Source organism: Corapipo altera, unplaced genomic scaffold (genome assembly GCF_003945725.1).
Source record: "Corapipo altera isolate COAL_440 unplaced genomic scaffold, ASM394572v1 79, whole genome shotgun sequence".
NCBI lineage: Eukaryota > Metazoa > Chordata > Aves > Passeriformes > Pipridae > Corapipo > Corapipo altera.
The window spans coordinates 1,079,051-1,099,726 of record NW_020884927.1 but is presented as its reverse complement, the minus strand read 5'-3'; the positions used below and the strand labels follow the sequence as shown (position 1 = coordinate 1,099,726).

At 44.7% G+C, this 20,676-nt stretch overlaps 1 protein-coding gene and 1 long non-coding RNA gene across 5 annotated transcripts in view; one reads left to right on the top strand and one right to left on the bottom strand.

Annotated features, from left to right (window-relative positions):
• Positions 1 to 3: 3 nt before the first annotated feature.
• LOC113954289 overlaps positions 4 to 20,676 on the top strand; it is a 37,814-nt gene continuing 17,141 nt past the window's right edge. Inside the window, exons 1-4 of one of the 3 annotated variants that reach the window (XR_003530158.1) lie at positions 4 to 452; positions 5,495 to 5,602; positions 7,172 to 7,307; positions 7,693 to 7,785. This is a non-coding gene — a long non-coding RNA (uncharacterized LOC113954289). Of the gene's footprint in view, positions 453 to 5,494; positions 5,603 to 7,171; positions 7,308 to 7,692; positions 7,786 to 11,032; positions 11,102 to 20,676 lie in introns of those variants that run through there. The other 2 variants (XR_003530157.1, XR_003530156.1) reach the window with 2 other exon arrangements.
• The window catches only part of SOAT1 (sterol O-acyltransferase 1), a 28,209-nt gene continuing 20,904 nt past the window's right edge, over positions 13,372 to 20,676 (bottom strand). For both annotated transcript variants that reach the window (XM_027658413.1, XM_027658412.1), the window contains exons 11-16: positions 19,999 to 20,128; positions 19,495 to 19,592; positions 18,910 to 19,008; positions 18,283 to 18,418; positions 17,332 to 17,477; positions 13,372 to 16,548 (exon numbers count right to left, since the gene is read on the bottom strand). In XM_027658413.1, coding sequence (XP_027514214.1) covers positions 16,492 to 16,548; positions 17,332 to 17,477; positions 18,283 to 18,418; positions 18,910 to 19,008; positions 19,495 to 19,592; positions 19,999 to 20,128 — 666 coding nt within the window. In that variant the 3' untranslated portion in view covers positions 13,372 to 16,491. The remainder of the gene's footprint in view (positions 16,549 to 17,331; positions 17,478 to 18,282; positions 18,419 to 18,909; positions 19,009 to 19,494; positions 19,593 to 19,998; positions 20,129 to 20,676) is intronic.

Genomic DNA, 20,676 nt, shown 5'->3' with positions numbered 1-20,676 from the left:
AGGAGGAAAGGGCAGCCTTTGAGGCTGGTGATTCCCCGCCCGGCACATCCGCTGTGCAGAGGAAAGGCAGGCTGTGCTGCTGCTCGCTTCCACAGGGTGGTGAGGCAGGACAACGTCTGAGCTCGCGGGCACCTAAAAATGTTAAGGTGACCCGATTAACCAACGCCCACTGAGGTGACGAGGGGGAATCCGGCACCACTGGCCAGCTGAGAGCCTTGGGAACTGCAACACTTTTGCCTGCTGCAGCTGCCTGAGAGACACGGGCACAGAGAATGGACAGAGTTCTCAATACTCCTAGAAGCCTCAAAACTCTGAGTTATCTTTCCTGACTAAAGCCGTTAGAAATGACCAGGGACCTACAGACATTGCGGTCCTTCCCCTTGGCAAAGACCTAGAGCACTGTCAAACAAAATACCCCTGCACTCACTTTGCCTGGTCCTGGTGCCCTTTGGGTGGGTGTTGGCTGTGCTCCTGCCTTTTTACTGGACCTGTGGTGTCTCCCCTGGCTTCAAAGCAGACCTTCCTGCACAGCCATTCCCAGCACCAGTGTCCTGCTGCTGGTAGAGGCCAAGATAGAGAGCACTTTGTGGCCTTCCTCCCAGTTGCCCCCAAATTGTTGCCATCATGCATTTGTCTAGCAGGGGTTACTCAGCCACTTGCTCACTCTTGAATTTTCCCTTATCCACAGCTGCTGGTAACACTCACAGCTCCCATAATACTCATTCTACAAGTATTTGCCAGCCTTTTTACAGCAAGGACACCTGGCCAACCAGCCCCCTTACAGTTGGCTGGGAAGTGGGAAAAACCCACCTGTGAACTTCTTGGTGATCACACAAGCACCGGAGCTCCAGGTGTAACCTCACATCTACATCACTCTGCCACTGTAACCCTCTCAGGAGAGGGTGGCAGGATGGCTCCTGTGTCTGTAATAGATCTCAGTAGTGATCTGCAGAAGCCAGGCACAGCTTTTTTCAAACATTTAACTTTTCTGCGGTTACAGGAAGACAAATTATAGCTAAGGGCATCCTCAGTTCCAAAAAGCATGTCTTGTTCCAGCAGGATCTTCTCTCTTTTACATATGCAGAGCTGGCAGAAACTTGTCATTTTACCTTCAGGAGATGTTATGTTCAAAAAACTTGCAGAACATCATTTAAAAATGTAGTTAAGGGTTATTGATATGTTTCCAAAAGAGGATTTACTCTGAGGGAGTTGGCAAGGATTGTCTGAGCTGATGTAATTCCTGACAGTTTCACTGCCTGCTCTTCCAAGCTGAGAATGGGTCAAATTGCAGAGTCATCCCAATTTTTGTGCACTTTCTTCCTAACCAGTCAGGCAGCTGGTATTTGGATCATCTGAAATCCAGAAGATGAAGGAGGTACTCATTATCAGATAGACAGCCAGGCTATGCTGGCACTGAGGAAAAAAAACCTTGAGAGGACAGGGAAGAGGTCCAAACAACTTACTTGCATGATCCGAAAGGGATGAGGCAGAAGGAGATAAAGCAGCAAGAAGTGATTGATGAGCACAAACAGAAGGGGCACAGGCAAGAGAGTTGTGGGGAGGAGAAAGTTGAGGTAGCAGTGGTATTACAGGGATGACATAGATATTAGAACTGTGGGAGGAGGCAGAGGACAAGCAAGACAGATGTGGAAGTGGTGAAGGCAAATAGAAGAACAGCATAAATGCTGAGATGGCACAGAGATGCTGGGGTAGTAGGTAAGGGGTGAAACACTACAATGAATGGGCACTAGGACATTACTCAGGCATTGCTGTTCTTCAGTATTTGCTTTTTCTGGATCTCTTGGGCTGGCCAGAGGTAGCAGCTTTGGGACTTGGGCAGGCCTCAACTTCTGAGACACTTTCTTGGAAACATCTTTCTGAAAGAGAGAGAAACAAAACAACAAACCAAAGCCATTACAAATATCACAGAGTTAAAATGTGCCCAAGATATCACATCTTTAACAAAAAAATTGGCCTCTCCTCCCACTTTGATGTCAAAGAGACAGGATATGCTAGAGGAATAAGGGAAGGAATTTTAATTCCCATTTTTTCTCCACATTTTATATCTCGTGGATCTAGCTGAGAAAGGACACAAGGAAGTGCTTTCACCCACAACAAACTTTTGACCTGAGGAACTCACTGCCACATGGTATGGGCAAGATCAGTGGGTCAGCAGTGTTCAAATACCTCCTGGAGGGAGCAAGAGTGTCCTGTGGTATAAAAACAAAAGGCCTGTGGCCTCTGAGAGTGAAGGGACCTGGAACATCATTTCTTTTCTACTCCAAAATCAGTGATCCTAAACAGATCTTCTTGGCTGTAACAGGGAAAACTCACCTACAAGGCAGATGCCACCAGTTACATGATCTTCTAGACGTAGACCCTGTGTTGTATATCAAAATCAAACAAAATTAGTTTCTCTCAAAAGCAGACCACATTCAGCAGTTCTTTCTGCCCTGATCTAGAATCATGTTAAAAGCCTCCTTAGTTGACCTCTGACAAAGAGTCAAGACAAAACCCTGGGACATGCCCAGGAGGGGAGGGTTCTGCACTAAACAGGAGGTGAATGAGGTGCCCTTGAAGAGTGCTTCACTCTCTGAGTCTGTGACAGGGTTCAGAATATTGATTCTCCTGACCTTGCCTTTCTTTGTATGTTGCTTCTGGGATGACTTTCCCATCTTTCTCCAGCTCACACTCTAGCTCTTTGATTCTCTGCAGAGCTTCTTCCAGCTTCTCTTCAAGACCTCAGATCTTTCCTCTGCAGTCTGAGTACGGATCTCTGTTTTTCTGAAACACAGAAGCAAAGTTAATGCTAAAACCTGAAATCTAAGGAGCTGCTGGCAGGATACCCAAAGGAAAGATTTAGAGAGCTGAGGTGTCCAGTGGGATTGACTGACTCTACAAAACACGTTTATGGTTTCAAAGAGGGGCGTTATTAAAAGATCTACAAAGGATTTCATGGCTCATCTATGTAAACCCTGCAAATTTAATTAATTTTGAAATTCAGTGTTTGCTAGCAAAGGGTGAGATGCTGATCTTCATTGTGTGAGAATAAGTACAGTGTGCACAGTCAATTCTATTAGCAAGGCTGATGAGGTGGGTTTTCCCTGGATAATGCAAGCTCACAGGCAAAACAAATATGAGAGAATGCAATTCAGAATGGCCAAGCCATACTGCTTAGGCATGGAAGAAATTAAGACCAAACACAAACCTTGGTGTGATTCTGCATGGAGACACTTGGGTGTACCTTCACTGTGTTCCTCACACTGAGGCACAACGTTGTGTGGCTGTCGCTGCCACACTCCAGGGGACTGGCAGGCCCTGGAAGAGCTCAGCTGCATTCACACAGCACCCTGCAAGCACTAACAGGACCTGAAAAATTTTAGCTCCTGCAGAAAACTATCATGAGTACCTCTCAAATGGCCCAAGACATTCAGAATGAAAGGAAACCCAAAATAAGGCCATCAGATATTGGATGAAGCAGAACCTTACCACAGAGCAGAACCAGCACCTGCCTGAAATGAAACCCTGCCCTGTTTTTACCGTTTTTATATCCATATTCATTACAAACACATCTTTTCCTACTATGTATCCATCCTTCTCCCAGTTCTTATTTAGGATCATGTGCTGCTGATCAGCCACATGGTGCATTCTCATGTCCAGAATTCAGCAACAAACCAGAAATCACACACCACACCATCTAGAACCCTGGGAAAAAGAAGTAAACCCACAGAGAGCCAGCAGGCACAACAGCTCTCTGAACAGGAAATATCAGTGTTATTCCAGAGAAAATGCTTGCTAAAAGTGAAACAAAATTGTGTTAATGCACTGTACAGGAGACATCACAGCTATTTTTAGGAGTTCTCCTCTGCTCCTTTGGCTGGCAGACAAAAGCCACAATTCAACTCAAAGAGGAAAGTGTCGAAAGAGAAACAAACATTCCTCATAACTGCACTCCAGCCAGAAGGAAATTAAAGACTGAATACTAGATAGAGTGCCCTTATCCCTAACAGTAGCAGACTTGCACTTAATTTTTTTGTTAAGAACCTCATTATTCACGGACAGAACCCACTGCTGAATCATCTGAAAGAATTCTCTAGGTACCACCCTGAAAAAAACCCAAACCCGGAAGCAAAGTGACCTCTAGTGCATCAGCCCCAGGGATCTCCTGTCTCAAAGATACCTTTTGCTCCCCAACTCAACAAACCCAGCATATCTAAGTCCACCATATACTGGAAACCTGACACAGGCTTTTTTGCTGAGGCTGTAGTTGTGGGCAGACCTGGCATTTGCAAGGAATCTCACACAGACACGTTATGCACGTGCTCTGCAAATGATTCATTTCTAGATGACATTTACCAAAAACAATGGAGCACCATGAAGAGGAATATACCCCCAGAAATCTGACTGTAAATGAATCACTCGTTTTGGGGTTTTTTCAAATGTCAAGATTTCCAAAGCAGTTGGCAGTTCTGAGGGAGATGGGGATGTTCCAGGAATGATATTGAAGCCACCAACTGTTTCCACAGATATTGCCAAATCAAAGCAGATGAAAGGCAGTCACCAATCATTTTAATGCTTCAGTTGATCGTGTTTATCCCACTTTCAGTTTTCTGTGCTAGGGACTCCACCAAAGGACATTTCTCTTTTCTCACAAGTGTAGTTTTCTGTGCAAGGCCAGCCCAGGTCCAATTAACACCTCTGTCCTTAAAGGAAATGTGGTTTATCATCACTCTCAGCTTCATGCAACTGGTTGGAGCCTATAAAGCTCATCACTGCATCCACCTGGGTCAGCCACAAAGGAATCTGGTGATAAAATGCAGGCAGCTCAGCTTTGTGCATGCCAGGACCTCACTTCAGCTTCTGCACCATTAATAACCAGTCTTCCATACTTCTCACCAAGGCTGTCAAAAACGTAGCTGTGCCTGCAGGGGAAGAAAATACAACCTTTAATTACAATTCTTTCAGCCAACAAAAATAAAGCTGGATTCTGTGGGGGATGCCAAGAGGGATGAACAGCCTACATGGGAACTGGCTACACTTAGAATTAAGAGGGAGCTATTTAGCAAACACTGAATACAAAGCAAGCTGAAAGAAAATGGGCTTAATTTGAAGCCCTGACTTCTTGTCTTGGCATATTTGGCTCCCTCATTGCATAAAGGCTTAATATAATTCTTTTTAAAACAGCTTTGCAGTTACAATCCCATTCTTCAAAGATGAAGGTGATACAGCAAGCACAGATGTGCCTGGACAAGGTAGTAAATTACTTGTTCATTCAGTTGTCTGGCACATGCTGATGGATATTCCCTGTTTGTTGGGGAATATGCTTGAAATGTAACAGTGCTTGCTCTTGATAGCCAATGTTGAACTTTATTTAAATATTGAACTTTATTTAAATCCTGGTGAGGTCCTGGTCTCTGTGACATCCTGTGGGAAAGTTGACATGTTAAATATGTGATGGTGATGGTGATGACAATTTTTTTTTTTAATATTTCAGTGATTTTGGTGCTGGCTTGGCTTGGCTTCCCTACTGTTTGGCTGAGGAGTAGAGCTAGTTAACTTCTCCTCTGGATTGGAAGAGGTGCAATACTGGATGTCCAGACCGGTAAGAAACATCTTATTCTCACACTGGAAGTACTCTGTGAAGGCTTTATACAGTGATCAAGGAAGACTGAATACAAGCAAAGACCTCAAACCAAACTTTATAAATTTCCTATAAGTCCTTTCTTACACCTCCTGGCTGAAGTAATCTCATATGTCGTTGTTCTCTCTCCATCTCTCATCCTTGTCATCAAAACCTTTGTATTTCTGGCACATGTTGCTTCAGACGAGGTAATTAGATCTCAGAAGATAATGAACACTTCAGATAAATGAGTGCTCTAGCCTCACAGGACAAAATTACCATGTTCTCAGTATTGTCTCTTACCTTTTCTTTATAATCTCTTTCATTTTCACTGTTTCTTACCAAAGAGCCACTGTAAAGAGAAGGGATACTTTGTCTTTTTCTACTGAAAGGCCATTCATTTCATTACAATGCAAAAATGAATCCAAGCCACTCAAAACATGCTGCGATGGATGGACCAAGAGAACACCTTTCCTGTGGCCCAGTTCCCAAAGTATGTATTAAAATGAGCTAACATTTCTTTTGCTGGACTTTACTGGCTGAAGCAATTTTGGATAAGATATCCACCCTGTGCTGCTCAGCCCTGTGCTCAGACCATGACCATCTGCTGTTAACTTTTTGCTGTGCTGGTGTCTGGGCAATTCTGACCCCATTTCTTCTTTATTTATAATGAGAAATACTCATACAGCATGGATAAGATAATGTAGGGGAAAGAACAGGATAACCCTGAGTGAAAGAATAAGATGACAACATGAGAAGCAGCTTAGCAAACATGAGTAGCAGTTCCTGACAGCCCATGTTCAGTTTGGTTTTAGTCTGCAAGAAGGAAATAAAATTATTAAAAAAACAGAGATGAAATAATTCTGAAATCAGGAATGAGTCAAGGTCTTGCAGGGGTAAAGGTTGAGAAGGTTAGTTCCAAATTACTCAACATTGTTTGTTATCTTACATGGGAGATAAGTTTATATCAGCAAAGAAAGCATTTATTTACATTCTTTATTATCAGGATAATTCAATGTCTGGATGAAGATAAGTTGGCATAAGTGATAAGATATAAAAAAAAGTATTACCCTCCAAGACAGCGTTATCTGGTTAATGATCTTCAAAGTGATGTTTTATTTTACGTTTTAAACATCTGCCCTTTCCTTTTACTTTTATTTTCTTTTCCATAAATTATCCACATGATCACAAGCCGCCCACTCTCCCTCTGAACATAACATATGACTTCCCTGTGTCATATCTGCACTGCGTGTTCTTTGCACTGTATCACATTTAAAATGTCAGATACTCTTTTCACCTGTGACTGCAAGTCAAGTTTCTTGGAGTTTGTCCCTTGAATGCTCTTGATTCCCAGCACATACCTAGGGGTCAGACTGCAGCTTTAGAAGAGGCCAGCACAGATTATGTCGATCAGTCCTTTATTACCTGCTGCTTTCCTGACAGAAAGACTGAACTGCAAAGTTCAGTCCATTCCATTCCCTTACCATTCCTCCACTTATCCCGGTGTTGGAATCCCACGAGCTCACGTGCCCTTTGGTTTATTTCTTCCAGGGAAGGCTGCTGTGGAGGCAATGCCTCCCTACAGTTCTGGATCTGCTTTCAGTCTCTAAAAGAAGAGCAGCAAGCCTGACATGCCCCCAAAAGTCGGACCATCCTTTGGCTGCGATGGAAAGTTGATGGAAATCAGGTAAGAGAAGTGTGAGGAGTCCATGTGCATAAATATGTCACAGTGAGTAGCTAGCAAATAAACTGAAAACTTACTGGTGTCAATTCTGAGCATTTCTGTGGATTAATATAATTTATCAGTCACCAGAGCTGTTGGTCAGATAGTGCTCAAGTATTTTACTGAGGTTAATGCACTGAACTATGGCACTGGTCAGTCATAACTTCTCATCTGTAGACTTGAGCTTCAGCACAAAAGATTTGAGCTGCTGTGGTTTTGTTCACACTTGTGATGGACTTAGATGCTCACTGGGGCTCAGCTAACACAGTAATTTCCTGAGCAGATACGACTTGATGATAGGTCCAACCCACCCAAGCCTTACATATATCAACTCCTTGATGTCCTGTAGGATTTCGTCCAGTACCTTTTCATCATCAGGGAGGAGCTAAAACAGAGGGAAAGAAGGGATAAGAGCTGAGGAAAAACTCCTTTAGTAGCCAAGGTAAACCCAAATATATATTGATATATAGTCTAAATGTACCAAGTTTGCAATACAAATTGTAACTTGAAAGAGAAGTGAAAACTACAAGGTCTTACTCATCCAGGGATTTTTGTTCTCTCACTCAACACAACACAAACATTGGCTGTCAGTTGAGAAAATATATTACTTCCAGCAAAGATGAAAATCAAATTCAAGCACATATTGAAAATTCAGACATTATTAACTCTATGATTGAAACCTGTGGTTGATGTATTTTGTTACTGCACACACTGTGTATATTCCTGCATTTTGTGCTTGCATGTATGCTTTGTTTTATTTAACATATCACAGTGAACTAACAAAAGTCTTGCAAAATATAATCACCTGAACACAGAAAAAGACTGAGTTTGAAACCTTATGTGTCTCAGTCTCATATCTGTACAGGAGGGAATTGAATGCTCTTTTGGAGCACCAATGCCTGCACATTCCAGTTAAAATGAACCAAAATAAATGCAGGGATTCTGTTACAGCCATGACAGCTGCAAAAAAGACACTCTGGTTTGCAGCAGGGTGGCACGATCCTCGCTGCACTGAACCTCAATACAAACCCACGGCACTGCTTTGGAGTTACTGTGAGGGACCTGAGTATCAAAATAAACGTGTCAAGCAGAAGAGCAGAGCTGTGAGGGACATGCAACTTGCAGATTGTACCAAATCTCACTGCACCTGAGAGTCAGTGCAAGCTTTTGCTGGTCCAACAAGCTGAGAGAGTGGCTGCTCCCCCTGGTCCCTCTGGGGCACTCACCAATCACTGCTGTGAAAGTACTGAAGCCACTTGTTGAGGCTGCTGCAAACAGTTTGCAGTTTTTCCTGGCTGGAGCCAACACTGATTCTGCTCCAACATGACCCAACCTCTCCCTGAACTGTTCAGTTTCTTCCTGCAGATCAGCCAGGTCTCCCATGTCCTGCAGGCATTGGGCAAGAGGGTGGGAAAAGGGACTGCTGTGATTGCTTTGATCCAACTCAGAGGAATTCTCCCCTTTCCCTAGCTATTTTGGGATATGTGTGTATCAGGGATCTGCACAGTCCTTACAAACCCTTTGAGACAGGACTAGGGTGGCTCACCCTCCCTGAGGATGCTGGAACTGAGTGCTTGACTCTGTGTTGGTTGTATGCTACCAAGAGACACTGCAGCTTCACCCCTAAGAGGCCAAAATTACCCCAGCCTGGATATGTTTTGATTTTATGGAGAAGAAATGTGGAGAGAGAGGAAAGACACAAAAAAAGTAAGGGGAAACTGGCAAAAAAAAGTTTGAGGTAGAGAAAAGGGTACATGGAGTAAAGAGGGAAAATTGTGGGGAAATAGGAAATGATGGCACATTGGTTGGTTGACAAACATGTTACAGAAGAACTACTTTACTTCAAAGAATCTGTTGGACAGCTGGCCAAGTCTGAATCCTGCCTGATCCTAAGAAATTATCTCCTTACTTTAGGCTTAATGCATTGATTTTGTTCAGTTTTCTAATCTTCATAGAATCATGGTTTGGGTTGAAAGGGACCTTAAAGATTATCTTGTTCCAAACCCCTGCAATGGGCAGGGATATCTTCCACTGGACCAGGTTGCTCAGAGCCTCATCCAACCTGGCCTTGAACACTTCCAGTTGCCACAGCTTCTCTGGGCAACCTGTGCCAGGGCCTCACCACCCTCCCAGGGCAGAATTTCTTCCGAATATCAAATCTAAACCTACTCTCTTTCAGTTTGAAGCCATTTCTCCTTGTCCTATCATTACACACTCTCGTAAAAACATGGAAGATGTGCAGATACTCTTGGTTCCCTCCCAGAAAGGACACAGGTTTGGCAGCCAGGAGAGGGAAGCTCATATAGCAGCTTTTCACACTGCTTTTACCTTTCCTTCTACATGATTCAGAGTATAACACAAACAATCTGCATCTGAAAGCAGATGGAAACAGCCAACCCTGAGCTGTGCCAGGGGAGCTGATGAGTTTTAGGATCAGGGTAACACCAGAACACAGTGTCTGAGGACCTCCCTTCTCCCAGCTAGTGAAACATCCAGAGAAACACTGGAATGATGGCACTCAAGAGCAGGTGGGACTGTACCACAGCTCCCTCTCTGATCCCAGTGACCCTCAGAAAAAGAGCTTCTGCCAACCAGAAAAGGTTGAAACTCTAAGGGAGAAATCTGAGGAAGAAAACCCTCAGCTTCTTGGTCAGTCACAGTGTCACACAGGTAAGAGACACCTCTGAATGGAGGAGAGGAGCTTGTTCTTCCACCACCCCACAGTAATCCACTGTTCCCTTACTCTGGCCTAAGCCCTGCATGGGTCTGTCCTGCTCAGCCTGAGGCCTGGCTTACAGCCAGGGCTCCCTCCTCTGGGACAAAAAAGATGGATGAGATCATGTTTTTTAGGCAGATTAATCTCACATTGCTTGTTGCTGGCCAAAGACCATTTTTCACGTCTCCTGCCAATACCGTATTGCCTAAATATCTGACACCTGACAAAGAACAAAACATTCCTCCCTTCCTAGTGCTGTTAAGCAACGTTTATATACAAAGAAGTGTAAACCTACTCCCTGCTAAGTCCATTAAAACCAGGAGAAGCTTCTTTTCTTAATCATGGATCACAGAGCAGCCCTGCCAGTGTGGCATCCTTTGGAAGGACGTTTCTAAGAAGCACTCATTTAGCAACTCTTTTATTAATCCCAAAACATCTTTTCCCTCAAATCTCTCTGCCCACACTCCAACAGTCCAGCTGGTCCATTCATCCAGCCACGTCAGGCAACACAGCCACACGCCGTAAGATAAGACCACAGAAGAGATCTAGCTCTGTGTTCCCAGTTCTGTCTTTCCTGGGCTCCTTATCCCTTCTTTGCCTATCTTCCAGCACTCAACAAACTGACAGGGTGGTGTCAGGTGTCTGAACTTGCTCCAACAATTAGGATAATGCCAAAGCCGATCTTTGCAGGCAGCCCTGCACACAAGGCACACACATGGCTCTCACTACTGAGCAAGAAACATGCCCAGGAGTGGGACAGGGCCGAGTGACTATCTAAACAAGCTCCCTGTTGTTATTTCTTGGGGCTGAAGAAACCAGTGTGGACAAAACAGCCCCAGCAAAGGCTTCATGGCAGCACCAGGGCACCAGAAGGCAGTACTTTGGGTCTGTGTCAAATGGTGTGGTCAGGAAAGTGATGCAACGTAGGATAAATTTATCCTATGTGGTCAGCAAAATTTTTTTTTGTGCACAGAACACACATGCACCCCCAGAGAAAAAGCAATTCTGCACAGAAAAAGGCAGGAGATGGAAACATACTCACCCTGAAGCCTCCTGGGGCTCTGGTGATTTGTAAGTGCTCTGGGCTGGAGAGAGAAGCACTGGAACAGGTCAGGCTTTGGAAACCTCCTCTGGAACAAAACTACACTCCAGGGAGGAAGAACAGGCCTGAAGGTCAAGCACCCTTGAGGTATCCCTCAGCTTGGGGATCTCTGGAGAGCAGCAGGGAGAGAACCATTCCAAGAGCAGTTATTCTGCTGGTGAAAGAGAAAGTGAAACCAATGATACAAGTATGGGGCTGAGAAAACCTGTGACAAGATGCCTGCTCCCTTACCCCAGAGCACAGGCAGCTAATCCCACACTTAGTGGTTGTTAGATCTTCAGTGAAGCCTAGGACAAGTCACCTTCCAGCTGCAGGAGACAAAGCACAAGCCACACGACTGTACTAAGCTGTCAGGTGCAGAAACACCAAGGGATGCTGTAAAGAACTTCAGTTTGTCTCTGTAAAGCCATTTCCCTTCTTGTGGATTGCCACAATCAGCTTTCTGCAGAGTTGGGAATACCCTACAACACCAGCATTTGCCTAAATAATTGCAAAAGGTAATGCAGGGAAGCATCCTGCTGTTAGAGGGAAGCTGGAGAGTTGGATGTAGAACCCCACAGCCTCCAGCCCGGCCTACCTGACCAGTCCTCACCAACTGAGTGTGCCCACAAGGCCCCTCTCAGCTTCCTTCCATGGGCTTTTGGTCCAGGAACAGGCATTCCATTTGTGGGCATGGTGTTTATTTCCTTTTAATACTTAGCCAAGGAAATTTGCAGTAATGAATAATCTAGTAACAGAATTAAACCCGTATTTGTACTTACCCCACAGGGCTAAGATGGGTTGTTGGGGTTTTTTTTTTTGCTATTATTATTTATTGGGAAAACCCCCCTTACACCTGACACTTGGTGCATCCTTTTGGAAGAAGCCTCCAATGCTTTGCTACATCCTCCAAAAGGGTGCTTGGTTTCCACCTACAAACTGCATTAAGCACAACTGTTGCTTTCATAAATCTGGACTGGGGCAGAGATTTTATTATATTTGTCACCAATTAATAATCTTATCACTTTTTATTATTGAAGGTATCTTATTAATGAAAACAATAAATACGATATTTCCATTAGTCTCACAATCCCTATGAATTCTCTTTTGAAGCCCTTCTCCCTCACCAGCCTTGCAAAAACATGCAATTCTTTACAAATGGTATTAAGACTTTTCGACCTCCTTATCAGCTGTATCCTTGTACTGTGGGTTCTAATTAGGTTAATTACCTTTCTTCAGATACATCTTTGTGGGTGTAGGTATAATCTAGGAATAACCTTGGCAGGTAGTTCCTTGTCTTGCTGTGTAAATGGCTTCTTGGAAATACAAAAATTCGCAAAAAAGTTGCGACAGAAGTTTTGTTTTCCCTCTGACAGCTCTCTGGCAGTACTTGATATTCCCACCAGAAAGAACAGGAAGATTGATGGCCTTGTTCTGTAGCTGTTACAGTTTAAGGACAGACAAGACTTAAGAGCATGTGGTACACAGCTGGAAAAATAATCACATTAAGTCCTTGGCACACAAATCCTTTTCAGGCCCAAAATAAAGGCAGAAGTCACCCACATGATATACGTTTGGCAGCTGCTCCAATTTAATGTGCATTGAACTGGGAGAGGATAGAAACTCAGGTCTGTTCCAGGATCTATTGACTCCTCTTCCGTGCTCCTCTCCCACACTCCAAGGATGTCCTTTCCCCTCACAGGGATGTGATGGCTGATAGGCAGCTTAGGAACCCCCAACTACCCTGCTCACCTGGTATTTACAGGAACCCCCAACTACCCTTCTTACCTGGTATTTCCCTTGGATGTTTCCTGCTGCTTTCCAGGACGTGAAGAAGGGCTTGTGTAAAAGTTCCTCCCCCTGCACCCAGCCAAGGAGGTCTCCTCCCCACTACTATCCTATGATCCTGCCTGGTACCTCCAGGCTTGAGTCTGCCACAGCATGACTGGCTCCATCCCTATCCCATCCCTGCCCTTGGAAAGCGAGAGGACACTTGCAGCCCCATCCAGGAGGTGGCTGTGCCAGGGACTCCCTGGAGCTCTGGGCATGGGCAGCTTCAGGCTTCCCTCCCTCCTTTCCTCCACAAGGCACTTCCCAATGTCTCCCCACAGCAGCCACCTTCCCAGGAGAGCAAACCCACATCTTACTTCACCCCCATCACCATCCCCTGTGCCCTCCTGTAACTCCTCCCCCCAAACCAGGACCCTCAGAGAAAAAATAGGCCAAGGCAATTTTTTTTCCTCCCCTAATAGCAAAATATATTTTAACTGCTGTAATACAGTAGATTATAAACAGCTCTTGTGCGTGACAGAACACAGTACAGGGTGTATCATGGAATGGCTGGGGCCAGGGCCAAGGCTAGGCTGTCCTCTGCCACCACCAGGGAAGGGGCACCATGGCTGGAGGCACCAGGAGAAGGGATGAGCCAGGGCTGGCTCAGAGGTACCACAGGGAGCCAGCTCATCATCCTGATGCCACAGAGCCCATGGACTCCTTGAATCTGCTGTCCTTCCAGCCCTTCTGTGTTTGGCAGCAGAAGCTCCAACAGTTCAGTTTCCCTTCATCAGGTTCAAGCAATCCATGCCATTCCATCCTGAAAAAATCCACTGGGATTTGCCCCAGCTCACACCATGGCACACAGCACACGCTGTACTCAGACGGTTGCCACGGGAGAGCTCACAGCTCACAGTTCAGATGCAGGACTGCTTCAACCCTGGAGGCTGGAAGCCAAACACCCCGACAGAAAGGACCTACTAGGCATAAGTGCTCCACAGAGGTTTGGTCTTCCCAAGAACAAATTGTTTTCTGCATGAAAACCAGGCTGCATTTGCTGTATTAATACTGATTTTCGTGAGGTTACTGAGCAAGGAGCTGCAGCTGTACTGGCTGCCATTCCAATGCTGGAGGCTTCCCACCTCATAAGTGAGGGAGTTACCATGGAAGCAAGTTGCACAGTCCTTGTGTTGGAAAGAACCACAGGAAACAGTATATATTACATTAAGTACTTGTAAAGGGCAGGTGGGAACCTTCGCATCCTCCTTATTGACCAGAACACTGGACTGCTAGGTCTGGCACTCACAGCCTAAGAAAACTCCAGCATGGTATACTTGACACTAAATAAATGAGCAACGTGCAAAAGACTTAGTATTTCCCCTCCAGCACTCTTAAGAAAAATGAAAATAAGCCCACATTCAGAAGCAATTAAAAAAACCCCACAGAATTGAAAGTAATCCAAATTGTTAATGCCCTGACAGCACAGTTGCCAGATACCTTGATCTACAAGGCTAAAAACCTCAACTTGTCAAAAACTAAGACTAGTGCCAACAGCTGAGCATCCCTTTCTGGTTGCCTTTTGCTTGCCAGATGCTCAAGCCCCGAGGCTTCAAACAGTGAAGATGCTGACACAGTAAATGCTGATGTTCCTTTTGGGCATTTGACAGTGCCAGCTGTGAGGGCAACACCAAAATTGGGCACAAAGTGAGCCACCACCAGGGTTTGGTCTCCTTTTGAGAACACTGAGACAGTACCAAGACCTGACACAGGCAAGAAGACAACAAGCCAAGTCCCTAATCCATCACACCCCCCTTGAGTGCAGTTAAATCTGTGTTTTGAGCACCAAATGAAAAAGAACGGGACAGAGTTTCATCCTATGCCAAGGAGGTGACAAAGCTGCTTAGCCAAAGGGTGGGGGTTTTGTCTTTTTCAATAAGGAAGCTTAGTTGTTCCAGAACTTCTGTTCTTTCCTCCCACAAAAGGTATGGTGAAAGATATAGGATTACTCAAGCTGAATGAGGATAAAGTAATCCATTTAATTCTCAGGATTTTATAAACTAATACTACCAAATTTGAGTATATACGTGACCCTCTTCCTCTGAAATTACCTCAACTGTTTCAGTGAGCAATTTCTAGCAGGAGTTATTGTCAGAGGAGAGCCACACACGCAAACACTGTATTTGGCAAATTTGCCCTGACAACGTCCTTTCTCAAGAGCAGGACTCCTTACTGAAGACTGAACACCTGGAAGAGTTTAATTTCTCCCATGAAATTACTTCTGACTCAGGTTAGCAAAAACAGAAGCCCAAAAGAGCGTCTGAAGTGGTTTGGGAGACAAGTCCATCAGCTGTCCCAATACTGCTGGTGTCAAACACCCAGAGCTGTAGGTCAGTACGGAAACACTGTCACCAAAAAGTGCCAACAAAGAACATCTGAATAATTCTGAAATCTTTGTCACCAAAGTTAAGGTATCTCTAGCAGGTGACCCTCTTCACCAAAGTCAAGGTTCCTCCACCAGTTGATCTTCATTCCCCAGCAGCATTAGAAGCAGCTGCAACACATGTGGGCAAGTGGCACCAAGGTGCTGAGCTGCACATGGCCAAATGAGAGTGGGCCATGTACCTGTAATGTTGATCCCATTTTCTTACAGTTGGCTTGTAGTATTTCAAGTCTTTCTTAGTAAAGAACCCCTTAACAACCATATATATACCTTAAAGCACCTGCCAAATTAAAGTAAAAGCTCTTTTACAAGTTACTCATGTTGAAAGAATTGATTATCTAGAGCAGGAGAAAGGAAGAGCAAGAAGAAAAACTATTCCTCAAGTCACAAGGGCCTTCAGAGAACAAAAATGCTGTAAGACAGTTGGGAACTAAATGAATACAGATAAAACACAAATTTTCAGTGTAAAAAGTCATATAAAGACTGCCCACACCATGCCCTGCTTCCAAACCTGACTCTGCAACGCAGCCAGAAGCACACTGACAGTCCCCTCTCCCTCTGCCCATTTTATATCTGTTGGCAGCCAACACACATGGAACCCAGTTCAAAGCCAGCCAGGAATACTTTGGCTATCTTCAGAGCAAGAAGGCAAACACGCTGTTGCTCTGCCACTTGTCACAGTGGCAGGCAGGATCACAAAGAACAGAAGGTTTGTAGACACCCCGTTACCAAAAGGGAGAAAAAAAACCTGCAGAGGGATGGCTAAGGAAGATGGACGGATGCCAACAATGAGCTACCAGCAAATCTGACTAGCTTGCCTCTTGTCCAGAAAAGCAGCAACTTGGGGGGACCCCTGGATGAGTAGGATTCCAGTAGACTCCACCTTCAGCTCAATGTTTTACTGGCATGGAAACGGCTCAAAGTGGGACAGCACGCAATAGATGCTGCCTATGAAGTCTGTTGCAACCCAGGTCAACTGGTTTGCTCCAGCAACGTTTAAAAAAAATTACAGTTTCTCCCCAATAATCAGGAGGCACAACTTCCCTTAGAAAAAGTCTGTAGTGAGTTAGATCACTGGTCCAAATACTTGGAGGACAACTCTGTTTTTCAGTGACGACATGGCCAGAGGACACCATTTTCACATCTTCGTATGACACGACCACGAGCGTGGCTTTAAATAGTCCAGGAACGTGGGCTGCAAAACATGGAGAAGCAGTGAGTTAGTCACAGGCCCACAGCACCAGCTGTGGTGTGAGCCCCTGAAGTCAAACCTCCCTAGCAGGAAAGATCAAACCACATGTCTGCACCCTGCAACCCTGTTCTAACCCTCACTAAACAGTGCCTGGAAGTGCAGCTACAGCCACAAGTCCCCATGCATCAGATAAATGCATGCCCAGCAGCATGTTGTATCAAGAAGCCAAGTCATCTACAATGGCAAACTCTTAACTGAGGAGAATCAAACTTAAAATAGGAGTTGCTTGAGGATACCTTCAGTTAAAACTGAAATCAGCTAGTACAGCAGAAAGTTTTATGTAAAACAGAGTCTGGTACCCAAGGAAAGGAGTTATAAGTCAGAGAAAACACCCCAACAAAACTCTAAACTGACCATTTACAGGCAACCATTTCTCACTGCCACCCACTCCAGCCTGGGAGAGGGACAACAGCCACAGTTTTTGTGGGCCTCCCATGAAAGTTTCTCCTGACCTCTATCCCCACAGCCTAAATGAGGTTTAGCATAGTGGTTTATATCCACAGAAATGTGGGAAAACCACCCTCCATTTCAAGCAGTGAAATACTACCAGCATAGAGAGAGTACTACTGAAAGCACTTCTGTTAGGGAGCCTGTAGGCTGAGCAGGTCCTACAGAACTGATGCAGCTCACTGCTGAAAAGCCTCGTGCCATGTAACTTCTGCCATGTCCCCACAGCAAGACAGGGCCAGCCCCTCGGTTATCCCACAGGGAAGGTGTGTCACTCACGTTTTCCGTAGGGCAGTACTGGCGTGCATACCACTCCTGGCTGTAGAGGCAGATGATGACACCTTGGCCCAGGAAGAGGGAAGTCCACATGATCACATTCCAGATGGGCCCTTTCCGACGGTCATTGAGGGTGAAGTTGAAGACCACTGGAAAGAGGTGAAACCAGAAGCCTTGTTCAGAGGCAAACTCAAGAACCAAAGATCAACTGATTTCGCTGGATCTTCCCCTCCCTTCATCTTCTTACGTCACCTCTGGAGCAACAAGGCCACTCCATGAGGTCAGTATAGTGCAAGAAAATCTGATTGTGCTTGGTAACAGAGCAACTACTATTGTTTGCCAACAAGGTGGCCCAGCTTGTGCCTCTAGGGGTCAATATCTGTGCTACATGGGTGACAAGACATGGCAGAGGTGGCCTAGAGATTATTAGAGCCCTCTACCTCAAAACCCAAAATGAAATGCCAGAGCTCCAACTTCTAAATAGGCTCTTCCTCAATGTAGTAGCAGAGTAATACCTGTCTTACACTATGACTGTGGAGAGGGAGACCTACAACCTGCTGACACACAGCAATTCAGCTACACTATAACTTTGGAGAGGAACACCTACAACCTGCTGACACACAGCAATTCAGCTGCAGCTTGGCAAAGAGGAAGCAGTGCTATTAAACTATGTGCAGTCCCACAGGACCAGCAGTATATCATACAGGGTTCTCTTCCTCTTCACTTATACCTTGTTCATTTAAGTCCAAAGCTTCAAAATCCTCTGTGTGTATGTAGATATATAACTACTGAGCTGAAGGTCACAAAAGTTGGACACACTGGGACAAGAAACAGTCCTGTGTGTTAGTGCCTAAAGAACAACTGGATCATTATCAGAAGGGCAAAATATGCTTTAAAGAAACCAAAACCAAACCACCCACAGCCCACTCTCATACTCTCTTCCTTGGCACTTACCTCCAAAGCATGTAAACAGGCAAAAGAGAACTGGATAGAAGAACCCAAAGCAGATGCTCAGGACATACTCGTGCACAACAGCTGATACAGTGAAGACAGATAGCATAGCTGCTGCTCTGAACTTCTTACCAAAAAACTGGAAGAGAGGAGAATACCAAGTATTAGGAGCTACTCTGATGTGGGTTATGTTTGTTTGTTGCAACATTTATTCTTTTTTCCTGAGCTAAGAAGGGCCTCCTCCAGCCAAGAGGCACACATGAAATGCTGAGCACTTTACAGAGCACCTTGGGGTTTAGGTGGTTTTCTTCAGGCACTTTTCTGCTCTCCTGCATAGGTTCTCTGGTTGAGCCCACTCAGGAAATATAGCTCATCAAAACAGTGTAATGTGAGTTCTAGTTCTGAATCAATCCCTGCATTCCTACATCTCAGACCCACATTTTGCACACATTAAGGACTTAGAAATGAGCAATGGATCTCTCTAAAAAGCACAGTGGATACCCACAACAGCTGAGGTGAGACATTTTCGTGCTTCTAAATGGACAGGGATGCTGCACCTTGACAAAGGTACTGTTTTGCCCAGTAGTTAAGTGTTTAATTAACAAAAGAATACATCTGCTTGTTACTCACCCAAAGGAAGTCCCTGTAGGCATAGTAATAGAGCCAGTCATGTACTACCACGTTCCAGGTTCGGTAGTAGTTTGCATAGGATGTGGAATTCCACCAGTCCTGAAAGCACAGTTGAAAAACTATAAATCTAATTAAGTATAAACCATTCTACAGGGCTTTTCTAGGATATCAAATTGAAAAATACTGAACAGAATAATACCAAGCTAACATATCAATTTGGCTATGAAAAATAACACTTTCCATCGCACTTTCAACATTCTACTTTAATATACCAAGTTAGGTTTTATCCAAAACTGCAGGTGGCTGATGTGATAAAAGAACAAAAACAGTGCTAGTGGAGCTACTGGGTAGGTCTAGTGGCTGGTTCTGTTCGTGCACAGGGTGTAGCACCTTAAAGCAATTCAGATTGCCAAGCAGAAATCAAATCTCTTCTACAGCACAGCAACAAACTTGAGTTTTAACAGCACAAAAGCAAAATCCCATGGATGTTTTGTTTGGTAAAACAATCCTCAGTTTCCTCCTCTTTCATTTTCATCAGGACAATGCTTTTTAGAAGCTTTATAAGCTACAGCTGCTGGTTCTTACCTTGTAGAACATCCTGTCTGCAAAGCGCAGCATCTCGGCAAATGCGTTGAGCCAACAGTGCAGGAATGCAAAGAACACCAGGAAAAGAATCAGTACACCTGGAAACAAGGGAGATGCAGACTGGTTTTGTAGTGTTTTCTCTTAGCAACAAGCAAGAGCACGTAACACAGTCAAGGCTGTTCTTACAGGCACTGGCACAGATGAGATTTACTGCTCTGCACAGGTAGCATAAAAGTGTTCCAGTTTCTCACCACACCAGCCCATGTTTAACCCAGAGAGCAACAGCAAGGCTGCCACAGAGCCTACAACTTTGAAGACAGTTAAATTCAAAGCCCAGCTTTTATTTTGTGCTGCTGATTCTGAAGTTTAACACTGTAAGGCTGAAATCTGTCCACAAGACCTCATTTGCTGATCTCTGCTTGCCATGAATACATCTCATATGAAGTACTTCTCCCCCCCACCTCTCCCACAAAGGCAACAGTCACTCATGGATTCAGGCCTTACCTGGCAGAATGGAGTTGAAGATGCACAGGACCAGCCCTCGAAGATTGAAGGTTTCTTGGCTACTGTTGTGAAACTGAGGAATGCAGAGTCTCACAAAGATGTAGTAGGCATAGAAAAGTGAACCAAGCACCTGGAACAAAAATACCCAGAAGTCTGACTTCATAAGAGAAATACACAATTAACACATTACCACTTGCCAGCTCCAGGAGAGAACAGCAGCTGCCAACACAAGCCAAAATAATTTATTTTACATTGCTGCCAATAAATCTCCCTAAGGATCCAGGCACAAAGTAAGCCACAGCAACCCCAGTAGCTCACTGACAGCCAGCAGCAAAATCAACTTGTCTTTTCTAATCCAGCAGCTGTCAGTTCCTCCCAGTCCTATCAACTCACAAGCTATGACACAAAAGACATGTGCCAATGCCAGAGTGAGGGAAGTAGCCTGTGATCTAGGTCCAAGACAAAGGCAGAAATAATTGAAAAATACTTAGTGTACTTAAATGTCATATTAAATCTTACTTTTCTTTCATCCCAAAGGATATTACAGGCCAAACCACTTCAGGCTTTCTCTGGCTCATGAACCCATGTTCTGGACGCTGAGGTCAAAATGCAAGTCAGTGTTTAACTGCTCTGCTGGAAGGCAGGTGTGTGCTCTGTCACCCTCTTTAGTTCAAGAGT